The sequence below is a fragment of the Cololabis saira genome, chromosome 21 (assembly GCF_033807715.1).
Source record: "Cololabis saira isolate AMF1-May2022 chromosome 21, fColSai1.1, whole genome shotgun sequence".
In the NCBI taxonomy this organism is placed as follows: Eukaryota; Metazoa; Chordata; class Actinopteri; order Beloniformes; family Belonidae; genus Cololabis; species Cololabis saira.
The window spans coordinates 15300941-15314232 of NC_084607.1; the positions used below are offsets into that span (position 1 = coordinate 15300941).

Here is a 13292-nt window from a genome sequence, read left to right on the forward strand (position 1 = left end):
TCCATCCATCCATCCATCATCCATCCATCCATCCATCCATCCATCACCCATCCATCCATCCATCCATCCATCCATCATCCATCCATCCATCCATCCACCCATCCATCCATCCACCAATCCATCCATCCATCCACCATCCATCCACCAATCCATCCATCCATCCATCCATCCATCATCCATCCATCCATCCATCCATCCACCAATCCATCCATCCATCCATCCATCCATCATCCATCCATCCATCCATCCATCCATCCACCAATCCATCCATCCATCCATCCACCCATCCATCCATCCATCCATCCATCCATCCACCAATCCATCCATCCATCCATCCATCCATCATCCATCCATCCATCCATCCACCAATCCATCCATCCATCCATCCACCCATCCATCCATCCATCCATCCATCCACCAATCCATCCATCCATCCATCCATCCATCCATCATCCATCCATCCATCCATCCATCCATCACCCATCCATCCATCCATCCATCCATCCATCCATCATCCATCCATCCATCCATCCACCCATCCATCCATCCACCAATCCATCCATCCATCCACCATCCATCCACCAATCCGTCCACCTATTCATCCATCCATCCATCCACCAATCCATCCATCCATCCATCCATCCATCCATCCACCAATCCATCCATCCATCCATCCATCCATCCATCCATCCATCCACCAATCCATCCATCCATCCACCCATCCATCCATCCATCCATCCACCAATGATGGGGGAAGATTTCTTTTTTCATTATGCACTTCGAGAAAAATGTCGAAATGTCAAGAAAAAAGTCGAAATGTCAAGATTAATGTTGAAGTACAATCTTGAGAAAAAAGTCGAAATGTTGAGAAAAAAGGCGAAATGTCGAGAAAAAAGTCGAAATGTCGAGAAGAGTCGAAATTTTGTGAAAAAAATTAAAAATGTTGAGAAAAAAGTCGATATGTCGAGATTAATGTTGAAGTACAACCTCGAGAAAAAAGTTGAAATGTTGAGAAAAAAGTCGAAATGTTGAGAAAAAAGTCGAAATGTCGAGAAAAAAGTCAAAATTTCGAGAAAAAAGTCGAAATGTTGAGATTAAAAAGGAAAGGAAAAAGGAAGAAAAAAAGGAAAAAAGAAGAGTAAAAAATAAAAAAAGAAGAAAAAAAGGAAAAAAGGAAAAAAAAAAAGGAAAAAAAAGGTCAAACATTTTTGAAAAAGCTCCAGGGAGCCACAAGGGCGGCGCTAAAGAGCCGCATGCGGCTCTAGAGCCGTGGCTTGCCGACCCCTGATCTAGATGGACAATAAGAGTCAACTGCCACAGAGCACCACACGGTGGGCTGGATTGAATCGTCATCAGCGGGTCATCAAGGCCTACACAAGTCTGTCAATGCTCCACTACTTTGAGCCCAGCGTGACTAGAGCAACATCTAAAACATGCAGGACACGGGTTCCTGAGGACCAGAGCTGAAGAAGGCTGCCTTAACTGAAGACAAGCCACAGAAGACCACACTCAGCGAGTGAAGAACGATACCGTTGAGATGTGGACCTCCTGGACAGTTAAGTCCAAACAGTGACACTTTAAGACAACTATTGAGGTTTGTTCAGATTTAAGTCAGATCTATTTATTCTGTTCATTTAATACTGCTCTGTTGATTTTCCGTGAGGCACACATGTTTTTTTTTAAAGTGTGCTGTGTAAGTAAACCTTACTTGATTTCTGGCACTAAGCGCGTTTATGTGACGTCATGAGCGAATTTTATAAAGGCATGATTCATGGCGGACCAACGGGGAAATAGGGGCGAGGCTGTCCTGTTTTGGCAGAAAATGTTCGTTTACAGTAAAGAACCCCTTTCACACGGCCGCGTCAACACACTGCTCGACTTCTGCCTTAAACAAACTCCTGTGAAGGTGTGTTTGCACTCGGAGGGCAGAGAAAACAGGCTTGTTTACGAATTCGTTTAAGAGGCCCAAAAGTGCAGGAGACAGAATGGTGTCTGAGAGGTTTTACCCCTGCAGATGGGCTGATCAGCATTTCCAGTCAGTCCTGTGTGAATTCATTTTATTTTGAAAGGTTCAAGTGACAGAAAATGGCAATCTGAACACTGATTTTACATGATGAATACATCTTTCTCGTTTCTGTTCTGCAAAAACCCGATGCTGCATGCTTGCATCTAATTCTGCTTCGCCCACCAACTGGTGACCCCGTGACATCCTCAAATTAAAAAAAAAAACGGAGTTCAAGGAAGCAGGAATTATTTGGCAAATTTTCTGAAATCCAGCATAACTCCAGAAGACAGCACTTTAGGAGTTGAAATCCTGTAGGAACACACCCTACCCGGAGAAAATTACTGCACAAACCCCCTGAGATGTCACCCATTTTCTGAAGAGCGGTTTTGAAGCGTCTTCCTCCTCACACTGTGTGGTCTGATGTTGCAAATGGGCTTTAAAAACCGGTCCGCAAAGCCAGCTGGAGGAGCTGTGGAGTTGCCTGCTAACATTCACAGCTGAATATCCCATTTTTAAATGTTGTTTTAGTGGCGAAATCAGAAAAGACCTCTGCTTTCAGAGTCGACACCACATCCACTAATTATACTTAATGGGTTCCTTTATGTGATTTTACCTGATGTGGTACGAAAAGAAAAAAAAAAATCACCCTCACTTATTTCTCATCGCTGTGAAATCCAGCTGCGGAAACCAGAACAGCTTTTCAAACAAGGTTATAAATGTGTTTAATTCTGCTGAAAAGTGGATTTTAACGTAGAGGTTAATGGAGATTGACTCGCTTTCAGAGACGGCCCCTAGTGGTCAGTCGATGAAGTGCAACTTGTCTTATTTCCACCTTGGCTTCAGCCTAAAAGTTGGGATGTTGGACCAAACATCTAAAGAAGACTTTTAATCCCTGCACAGTGCACCCAATCCCACAATGCATCACGGGTCTTGTACTTTTTAACATGAGCCTGGATGGTTGTCAAAACACCAAAATGCTTCTTCCCTCAGAAAAAATGTATCTAATGTCTTAAAGGAAACTTGTTTATTCAGTAAACAGAACAGATCAGCAAAGGCGGACGTGGAAAATGTTGATGTGATTATCCTGCACTGGTGACGGTTCTAACACCTCATTATGCCCGGATGTTGAGAGAAAAACAGATGTTTCTGTGCTGATGTGAGGAGGTGCAGGACGACCTTCGTGCCCTAAATCCCACCCTTATTATTTAAAAACAACAACTAAGAAAAAATGGCAGAACAAGAGCTTCATCTTGCTGAGGGAGTGAAGGTGGTAACATAAAAAGCAGAGAGCTGAACACAGAGTAAAAACAGCCAGATGGGCTGAGAGTAAGCTATTATGAAGGGCAGGATGCTGATGTTAAACCTGGCTGAAATAACCAGAGATTACAGCAGGGATTTCCGTCTATCCATGTCAGATTTAGTGAGAATTATCTCAAAGAAAATGGAAAAATAAAAAAACATAAAGCAGCTTTCTGGTTTTAATATCTGTGTGCGGAGCTAAATCGCTAATAACAGTCGGAGAATTCCAGGGAGAAATCCCTTTTTTTACTCTTATTTTTAAGCTGTTCTGTCCATCCCTGCCTTGCTGGTACTCTGTAGTTTTCCTCCATCCAAAACAATAATTTACTGGCTTTCTCGATATCACGCAGCATAAGGATAACAAGCGCAATCGTCAAGCCACAATCATGCAGAGCCAATTTGGTCCAAAAGGAGATCTGCGACGGATGCTCTGAACCGAGACCCGGTCTTCATCACGGAGTCGGTCTGAAAGCCGACAACAAGTCTATAATAAGTCTAAAGCAAGTTGGCTGCACAAAGTGAAGTTCAAAAGCAAACACGAAAACGTGTCCAAAACATGCTTTAAATTCCGAAAACCCAAACCCCGATTGAAAAGAGTCTGAAACCACTTCAATGCGGTTCAAACCAGGTTTAAAAGTGCGGGCTCAAATTCAAGCCAGGAAGATTTCCATCTTGTAAATTAACTTTTACAAATTAGTTCAGATTCTATAGCGTAAATCATGCTGTCACTGAAATAAATCTGAAATCCAAGTTTGTCCACGTTTATAAAAGAAATTGTGTTAAAGAAAATCTTTACTTGTTGGAAACGAGCGACACAAAGAAAATATAAAGCTTTTGTAAGCAACTGATTAAAAACTCAACACTCAAAAGGTTTCTGCACCGTTATCCTGACATTAGCACTGGGAACTTTCACTGTTTTTGAACTTTTAACCATAAAAACAATCGCAAATCAAACTGTTTAATCAGAGGACAGACAGTTCTTCAAAACAGCCTGACATTGAGCCTAAAACTGACCTAAAACACAACAAAACCATGTTCAGAGCAACGTAAAGCAAGTCCCAAACCCAGCCAGAATTGAAAAACACAGTCCTTATCCCAACGTAAATCAAGCTTGAAACTGTCCAAATACAAACCTGAGAGGAGGCCAGAACAACCAGCATGAAAGAGAGAAAAGCTGAAGTAGGAGTGGGTTTAAAAGTCATCAGGGCATAAATCTGACTGACTTTTCACTTTCATGATTTAAGTCTCACAACTTTGTCGTTCGTCTATTTCCTCTGACATGGTGTCACATAATTAAAAAAAAACTACATTTGAACTCATTTTGACTGCTGTTTCTACCTTTTAAGTCTTTATTCAACGGCTGCTATACAAAAAAAAATAAAGAAATAATAAGCCTTCTGAAAAAGGCTTGCAACTTATTTTCCACCGACTGGTCCTCACAGACATAGAAGAACACACACAGGATTATTGACCAATTTAAACGGGACTGAAAAGTATAAATCCCATCAGAGAAACTTTATTCAAACCGATCCTTTAATCTGATCTGACCTGTGTGTGAGTGTGTGTGTGTGTGTGTGCGTGTGCGTGTGTGTCCATCCTACTGCAGCTCCATGTGTGCTGAATGCAGACGTCCAGTTTTACCACAGTCTTGAACGCCACCTCAGTTGCACATTTATCACACATATGAGATGCTGAACACACTCACGTGTTCCTGTGATATAACAAGTCATCTTTCGTGGTTTTGATAAACCTGAATGTGCGAGTTGTCCTCAGAAGACTTTGTTACGGTTCTGGTTTCTTGGTTGTTTCCTGCTTTTATTTTGAAAGGCTGTTTCCTTGTGTGTCATGTTAGGTTTTTTTTTTTTTTGTCAGGCATTGGAGGCTTTTTCTGCAGCACATTTTTTCTCTTTTCGTTTAATAGAGAACTTTGTCGTTACGCCTTCCGCCTCATGAATCTCCTCATATTTGGGTCCGCTACAAACCTCAGGTTATGACAGTCAAATCTAAACAGATATTCATGTTCCCATCCTAGTAGAAGCCATTTTTTTACTTTTTCCGTTTCCAGGGGTTGCCATTAGGAATTGGTTTTACATCGGAGGCATAACTCTTCCTATTTACAGTAGTTTAGGACCAGCCCTGGCGTCCAACGTCCAGTCCAGGCACATGATGGGGCTTTAGATAGAACGCCGGAGGGTGACTGACTCTGTCCTCAACGCCCCAGTCTCCCCCATCTAAAAACATTCCCACTTCAGAAAGTGAAAGCAAACATTCAGAGGTTTTATTTGCAGCATGAGTCCATCAAGAGTTAATGATGGTAGATTCTTTGAACCAAAGAAAAGCCAAACTTGGAGCATCAAAGCTGCCCCCCTGTTGATTCCTGTTTGGATCTGGTGTTTAGCCCCCAAACCTGTCTAGTTTTGCTCAAAAAAGCCCAAGATCTTGTCAACAAACAGACATAAATCCAGTTATCTCAGTCTAAAGATGATGTCTTCAAAGATATCTCAGAAATGGCAAAAAGAAAAACCCTAACTGATGTCCACTTTAAAAAAAAAACAAGGGCCTGAATGTGACTCTACGAGAAAGAAGAACTTCAGTCGGTCATCAGACGAAAACAAGACATGATATGAAGTATTTTTTCTGTTCAGACCTTTCATCCAAAAATCTGCTGAGCGCTTTAAAGGTATTTTAAATGCTGAAATCCTTCAAATGCTTTCCACCTGCACCTCAAAATAAAATATCAGTGGGGATGAAGAGGGAAGTTCGGTCCTCAGGGAATCAAAGCGTCCAACACAGCTGGTCACTGGGACAGACGAGTCACATCCGGTCAAATAGATGCACCTTTCTGTTACAGAGACGGCCAACCCGCCGTCATCAATAACCAGGATCTTCTGTTCACTTGCTGCTGGACGTTCAGTCCAGACAGAAACACACTTCTGTCCTCCAACGCGGTCAGACGTCACATTTTATTTCTTTCAAACCAGCTCAAACTCTTCGTCCTTCCCAAAGACGGGTCACACCTTCTGGTCGATCGCGTATGTTCACAGATGTTTAAGTGGAGGTCGTTGGGCTTATTGAGCTCGCTCTAATGACTGTTTATTGGCAATCAGACACTTCTTCCTGCCAATAAACAGTAAACACGCCAACACACACGTGAGTTTATGAAGTCCGGCTATCTGACACACGCCAGCTCGTCTGTCTGGTGAATATTAAACTGATTACTTAATGATTTGATTGATAACATTCAGTTAACTGGTGAATTCCTTTTTAATCTAAATCTTAGTTTCAGAAAAAAATAAATACATAAAAAACGCTTAAATCAAGTTGCTCTTTGTAAATCGAACTATATTAACTACTGTCTGAACTAACAAGCTTTTTTTCTCCATAACAGGGTCACCGAGGAGAGCTGGAGCAAACCCCAGGTTAACCAGGTAACCTCCGGTTAGAGACACGCGGACAAACAACCAAACATCACCACCAAGTCCACTATTTAAACTCAGAAATGTTCAAATCTGGAAAAAACTCTTACTAATGAATCATAATGCATTTAACTTATTTCAACACACGACAAAAAAACCCTCGTTCTCTCAATAGCAGACTTTCAAAGCAACGGGAGATTAATTTTTGTTGTTCCTGAATATAAATGCACCTTTTCACGCGTAGCGGCATTGGACTATTTAAAGGAGTAAAATCTTCATTCAAATATGATTAACACTATGTTGATGCTGATAAAAGCTTTTGACTGTCAAAAGATCTCTGACACAGAAAAGTTATATTTCTTTGACTCAGCGATGAATCCAACAGGTTTAGTGCGAAGATTTTCATCTTCTGATTATCGAAAACAAAGAACTCCAGCAACAACCATTTAAAAACAACTAATAAAGAAATACAATGATTTTAGCTCGTCCACTGACTTTGGTCCAATTAACTGATTTGAACACAATTAAATGGGAAAGTTTTGAAAATTATATCACTGCATCTGTAACTTCTACAACTAATCAGATATCTAAATCGATCGATGTAAATTTGTTGTCTTTCATTTGATGCAACTTAACTCAGTATTAATACGTTTTGAATCAACATTTCTAAAGTTATGAGGTCATTTCAGTCACCTGACAACTTGAAATACTTTCTTAATGAAAAAACATTTGAATTTTGGTCTTGAGGCTCCAGCTTCTAATCAATCTCCAGTTATTAGACATACGTAAAAATATTTTATCACTTAAGGTTGCTTATATTGATCTATAGACGATATGAAACAAAGCATGTAGAGGGCTGAAAACAAGCAGATCAAGGTAAACAAGCAAAAAAACAAAGTATAACAAAGTAACTTTAGATTGTCATGAGGTCGTCTATTGTGACAACTGCATATTGCTTCATAACACTCAGATGAAAAAGATGGAAAATAAAATAAGAGATCAAACAAAAGTAATATTTTGCAAAAGCTGCTTAATCTTTGCCCCTGTAGGGGTGCATTGAGCTAAAAGTGACAAACTTTCCTTTGAGCTGCTTTTAAACGAGTGCCAACCTTCCTTCTACTGGGCGGATGCCAACCTGGTAGTAAAAAAGAAAAAGCTACAGTTCCTCAACTGACCACTAGGAGCTGACTCCAAAAGAGAGTCACCATTGACTTCCATGTAAAAATGTCCAACTTTAGAGCAGAAATAAACACATTTACAATCTGGTAGAAAAAAACAGTTTTGATCTCCAAATCTGGCTTTGACATCCATGACAACTGTACAGAGGGTGAATTTTGTTGAATTAGGTTAAATTACATAAAGCAACAAATTTAGGTATGATTCAGGGTTTTAACTTTTGATTGGCGGCTGGCACAGCCAATCGCCAGTAGCAGAGGTGATCCTGGGTCCCGGAGGGGCTCCACTAGTTTTCACTTCAGCACTTGTTTCAGATGTCCTTTCAGACGTTGAAATTATGATTTTTAGACATAAGAATGACTGTACAGTAATATTTATTAGCATCATAGGTTAGGATAAGCTAAGTCAGCCAAGAAAAATTGCTAACTGAGACTGAAATAAGGTGGATGTGTTGCAGCCAGCTTCATCCCAGCCCTGTTCATCCCCCCACTGTAAAAAGATTCTTCAATAAGTACTTTTCAGTAAAAGTATGGGTGACAGCACTTGTCCAGTTATTCTTATACAGTCTATGCTTTCACAGCAGTGTCAGGATGGGACTTAAACTTGGAGTTTGTTTTCCTCCATCTAACCTCTCCAACCTACAAAAAGGGACTTTTTTTTTTACCTGTGATGTAAGCGTGGTTTTAGTACTGTGATGCTAAGTTCCTCTATTTTTATGTCCAGTAGCATGAAGAAAACCACAAAATCTGTTTCTGAAACACAAATTAGTAGATTCAGTTTTCACTACAATTTCCAATTTTGCTATGAAAGAGGGATTTGTGTTAAGATGTCCTATTTAATCAAGTCCCAAACTAGTTCACAGAGACTCGAAACACACCTTCCACGTGAGACGGTACCCACTGGTGTCATATCTCCGCCTCTCACTCATCTCCCAGCTCTTCTACACCACTGATTTTGTTTCATTTCATCCTCTTTCCCCTCCACCACCTCCCAAGCTCCTGTCCTATAATAAGCCGTAGCATGAATCTCCCCGGTTTTAACTGTCAGGAGTCAGGACACACAGAGGGAAGATCACAGGGCATCTGCTTAACTGTAATGAAAGGATGTAAAAGTGGATCCCTGCAGCACAACTCACAGTTTTTTATACTCCTTTTCACAGCACACTGCTGTGAAAATGAGTACAGTATATTCTTGTCTAAACAAAACGAAAACACCTGGATACCAAGAACACTTTCATACCATAAAAACACAGAGAGATCTACTCCATATCATGCACAAGCACTGTGCAGTGATGATTAGATTTAGAAGAGCTTGACAAGCAATGATCAGGATACAAATCAAATTATGCACAAGAAAAAACTGATGAAAGAGAGAATTTATGAGAAAAAAAATAATTTCTGACAATGAGAGCTTGTGTTTGGTTATCTGAAGTGACGACCAAATCACAAAGATTGCTATAATAACACAATGGTCTCAGATTTACAGGGTTCTGTGACATCACAGAAGTGACGCTGGAAATAGGCAGTCTTTGCATCCTGTCCTCCACCCAACTACATTTAGCATTCGATGTGTCTCTAGAGTGGGTAGTACAAAGTTGTAATATTCAACTTTCTAATTATGCTGAAGATGAAGATGAGGGGGCGAAGTCCAACCGTGTGGCTCCACCCCCAGAAACCAGCCTCTGAGTCCAGCTGTAAAGATGTGGATCAAAAAAGAAGGTGCTGCACTACAGCTGTTTGGTAATTTGCCTAAAACACTGTAAGCCATAGAAATTCCACCACATCCGAGAAAATGGTATTGACTTTATAAAAAAGAAAGTGTAATAAGTCTTCTTTAACTTTCAACTAGACATGCAGTATCAGGTTGTTGTTTTTATAAGCAAACAAAACAAATCACTAGAATTTTATCAAGAATCCCCATTTATAATCTAATGGTTAATACATTTTTTTGCTTTTTAAAGTTGCTCAGCTGAAAAACTGACCAACATGGAAAACCACTGGATATTCAGACTGAGATTTTAAGCCTTCCCTATAAATTCCGTGACCTTTCAAATTAAAAGGAGGTAAATATCTCATCAAACTTAGGTGTCTGGGCCATTCATACATCAGTTGTGTGGATATACAATCAGATATCAATAAAGACCCAAAACATACGTATTTCTCTGCCAATGCCCCTTTGGCATCAACACATTGTCAGTAAAATCTGGTTAAAAAGGATCCGCTTTGTTGCTGCTGCTTTTTCTCTGGATGAGAAATTGGCAACACAGTCCGCCACAAATTGCAGCTCAAAGGTGTTCTCTTTTTTTCCCCTGGCACAGGGGCCTCAATTGGGTATGGCAAGGTATGGCAGCCGCCACACCTTGGCTTCAAGGGAAAATGTAAATGTTTGTTCTTTAAATACATGTCATTTATGGAATTACTCTGTCTATTTGTATTGATTATTCTATTACTTAATACATATAGAATAACTACAAATGCAAATCAGAACAACATGATCGATTTCACTAGTTATTATACACTGCAAAAACTCAAAATCTTAACAAGAATATTTGTCTTATTTCTAGTTAAAATGTCTAATTTTAGTAAAAAGAAATCTCATTACATTTAAGACAAGACCCAAAAACTCAAAAAACAACAATTTTCACCTGTTTCAAGTAGATTTTCACTTAAAATAAAAAATGTTTTGCTTGTAATGAGAAGATAAATCTTGTCCGACTGGCAGATTTTTCTACTTATTTCAATTGAAAATTTACTTGAAACAGGTGAAAATGGTCAAATAAGTTATTTTTCTGGCGATGACTCTTGTTTTAAGTGTAATGAGACTAAAAATGACTAAAAATGAGACATTTTAAATAGAAATAAGACAAATATTCCTGGTAAGATTTTGAGTTTTTGCAGTGAGCGAGACTGCATTTGAAAAAGTTCCAATTTTCTTGACCACACAGATAGGACCTAAGCTACATAAACTTCTGTGATGAGTATTTGCTGGACGTGTTGATTGATACTCTAGTTCAGTTCTGTGACTCGTAACCTTGCCATACCTTAGCTTCCACTGAATTGACGCCACTGCCAATGTCCCTTTGGCATCAACACATTGTCAGTAAAATCTGGTTAAAAAGGATCCGCTTTGTTGCTGCTGCTTTTTCTCTGGATGAGAAATTGGCAACACAGTCCGCCAAAAATTGCGGCTCAAAGGTGTTCTCTTTTTTTTCCCTGGCAATGTGGCTCCTCGCGAAAACCACAAAAATGTAGGCATCGAAATGAAGTTGTGGCCTACCGACACGTCTCCCCGTGAACGAGACATGCGTGTGACTGATGTAAAGCCTGAATTGTGGTTCCGCGTTAAATCGACGCAGAGCCTACGCCGTAGGGTACGGCGTCGCCGCATACACCTACGCCGTAGGCTCTGCGTTGGTGTAACGCGGGACCATAAATCAGCCTTAAATGCCAGAACAACAGCAGCAGCAGCAGCAGCTGCGGCTGCAGCATCCTCTGCATGGCTGCCGTGCGCACCCCCAACAACCCCCAACAACCCCCAACAACCCCCACCCCCAGGCACACATTTAAAAGTCGGAACACGCGTTTATAGGTCTGATTAAAAAGAAGCATGCATGGGTGAAAAACCCACCGCCTGGAGCTTGTGTCTGCCGGCCGCCTTGCCGTGCAGCGGCGGGTCGCCTCTCCGCCGCAGCCCGCTCCGCGGACCGGGGGGCTCCTGCTCGGCTCGGTCGAGCCCCCCGGTCCGCTCGGCGGCTCTCTTCTCCCGGCTCCTGGTGCCTCCATCTCCGCCGGCGGAGTCCAGGCTGCTGAAGTTCCAGACGATGATTGTCTGGACCAGCAGGACGGCCAGAGCCGCGACCAGCAGCGCGGAGCGGGAGCGCCGGGCCAGCCTGCGGGCGCACGGGTTCATCTCTGCCCTGCTCTCCCCCCGGATCTCCCCCGGATCACACCGAGACGCGCAGCCCCATCCGCACAACGCAGACAGCGGGGTGTGAATGCTGCCCTCCGTGGCCTGAGAGGAGCCACAGGCAGGCAGACAGGAGGAGGAGGAGGAGGAGGGAGGAGGAGGAGGAGGAGGAGGAGGAGGGAATTTGGTACAGGCTCGGTTTGAGGAGAGGGGTTTAAAAGCGGCGGGGAGCACGCAGATGCCCTCATGTGGCTATTCAGGAGTGAACATATATAGAGTCTGTCGATGCTTTTAAAGGCCGGTGTTGTGCCGTATTCAGCACCCCTGCCGTGAAAAGCACCCCCTGTCTTGTAATAGGTTAGTGTAAGTTGTTCACATCAACTCTTCTTTTGGGATATGTGTATACAAACTCATTAATTGAGAGCATTTACAGAGTTATTGTCATAAAACCAACATGTTGAAAACACTCAACAACATCACACGAAACAAAAACATTTTTTAAATTGAGTCTTGCTAGAAAAAACATAAATAAAATAAATATATCAATAATAAAGTAAATATTCAAACAATAATATAGAAAATAACCAATAACATAAATAGAAGGAAATAATACATAATAATAAGAAAATAATAAATACTTTCAAAACCAGAAGGGTTTTGATACCTGCATATCTATCACAAAATGCAAAAAAAAAAAAAAAATAGTTTTTAAAAAAAATGACAGAATGCACCCTTTGAACAGACAAACAAATCAACAGATGTGGGTGAAAACACAATCTCCTTGGCAGAGGTAACAAGGGACGAGGGGGTGCTTTTCACGGCAGGGGTGCTGAACACGACACAACACCGGCTCAAGACTCACCTTTTTAAATTAGCTTTTAACTGAGTCTCCTTTTACTTGTTTAGCACTACTTACTTATTTTTTCCTTTATGTCATTTTATTGCTCTTAATTTCCTCTTAAAGCTTTCATTAATTATTTATTTATTTTCTTACTTATTTATTTTTTAATGTTGCTTCTACTGCCTTAGTGCCCCTACTTTATCTTTTATATTAAACTTCATTTATGCTGTTTTTAGTATGTTTTACACTCCTTTTAGTTCTGTTCATATCTTGTTTATTGTTTCTTAGTTCTCAGCTCCACTTTTCTCCTTATGGGGCCCCTCCACGCCGGAGCCTGGTCTGCCTACGGGGGACCGTCCTGGCCTGGATAGTTGGGGGCCCAGCTCCAGGGCCTGGGTAGTTGGGGGTCCTGCTTTCTAGCCGTGGTGGGGGCCCCTCTCTGTCTGGGTCGGGGGGTCTCTGCGGCGGCGTCCCCTGTAGTCGATGGCTTGGACGGCTCTCGGTGTGGATGGTTCCCACAGGATGATGTTTCCTCACCTGGTCTATCGGTGCTCAGTCATACTCCATTTTTATAACAAGGGTGGGGGGGTTCCGGGTGTGTATGCATCTGTATAGTATGCTGTGTGTATGTGTGTGTATGTCGTATGAA

The 13292-nt window shown here is 41.4% G+C and overlaps 1 protein-coding gene across 1 annotated transcript in view; it reads right to left on the bottom strand.

Annotated features, from left to right (window-relative positions):
• Positions 1 to 11918, bottom strand: part of LOC133421897 (xylosyltransferase 1-like) — a 54213-nt gene extending 42295 nt beyond the window's left edge. The window contains exon 1 of the mRNA XM_061711693.1: positions 11524 to 11918. Within this exon, the coding sequence (XP_061567677.1) occupies positions 11524 to 11805 (282 nt within the window). The 5' untranslated portion in view covers positions 11806 to 11918. The remainder of the gene's footprint in view (positions 1 to 11523) is intronic.
• Between the last annotated feature and the right edge of the window lie 1374 nt (positions 11919 to 13292).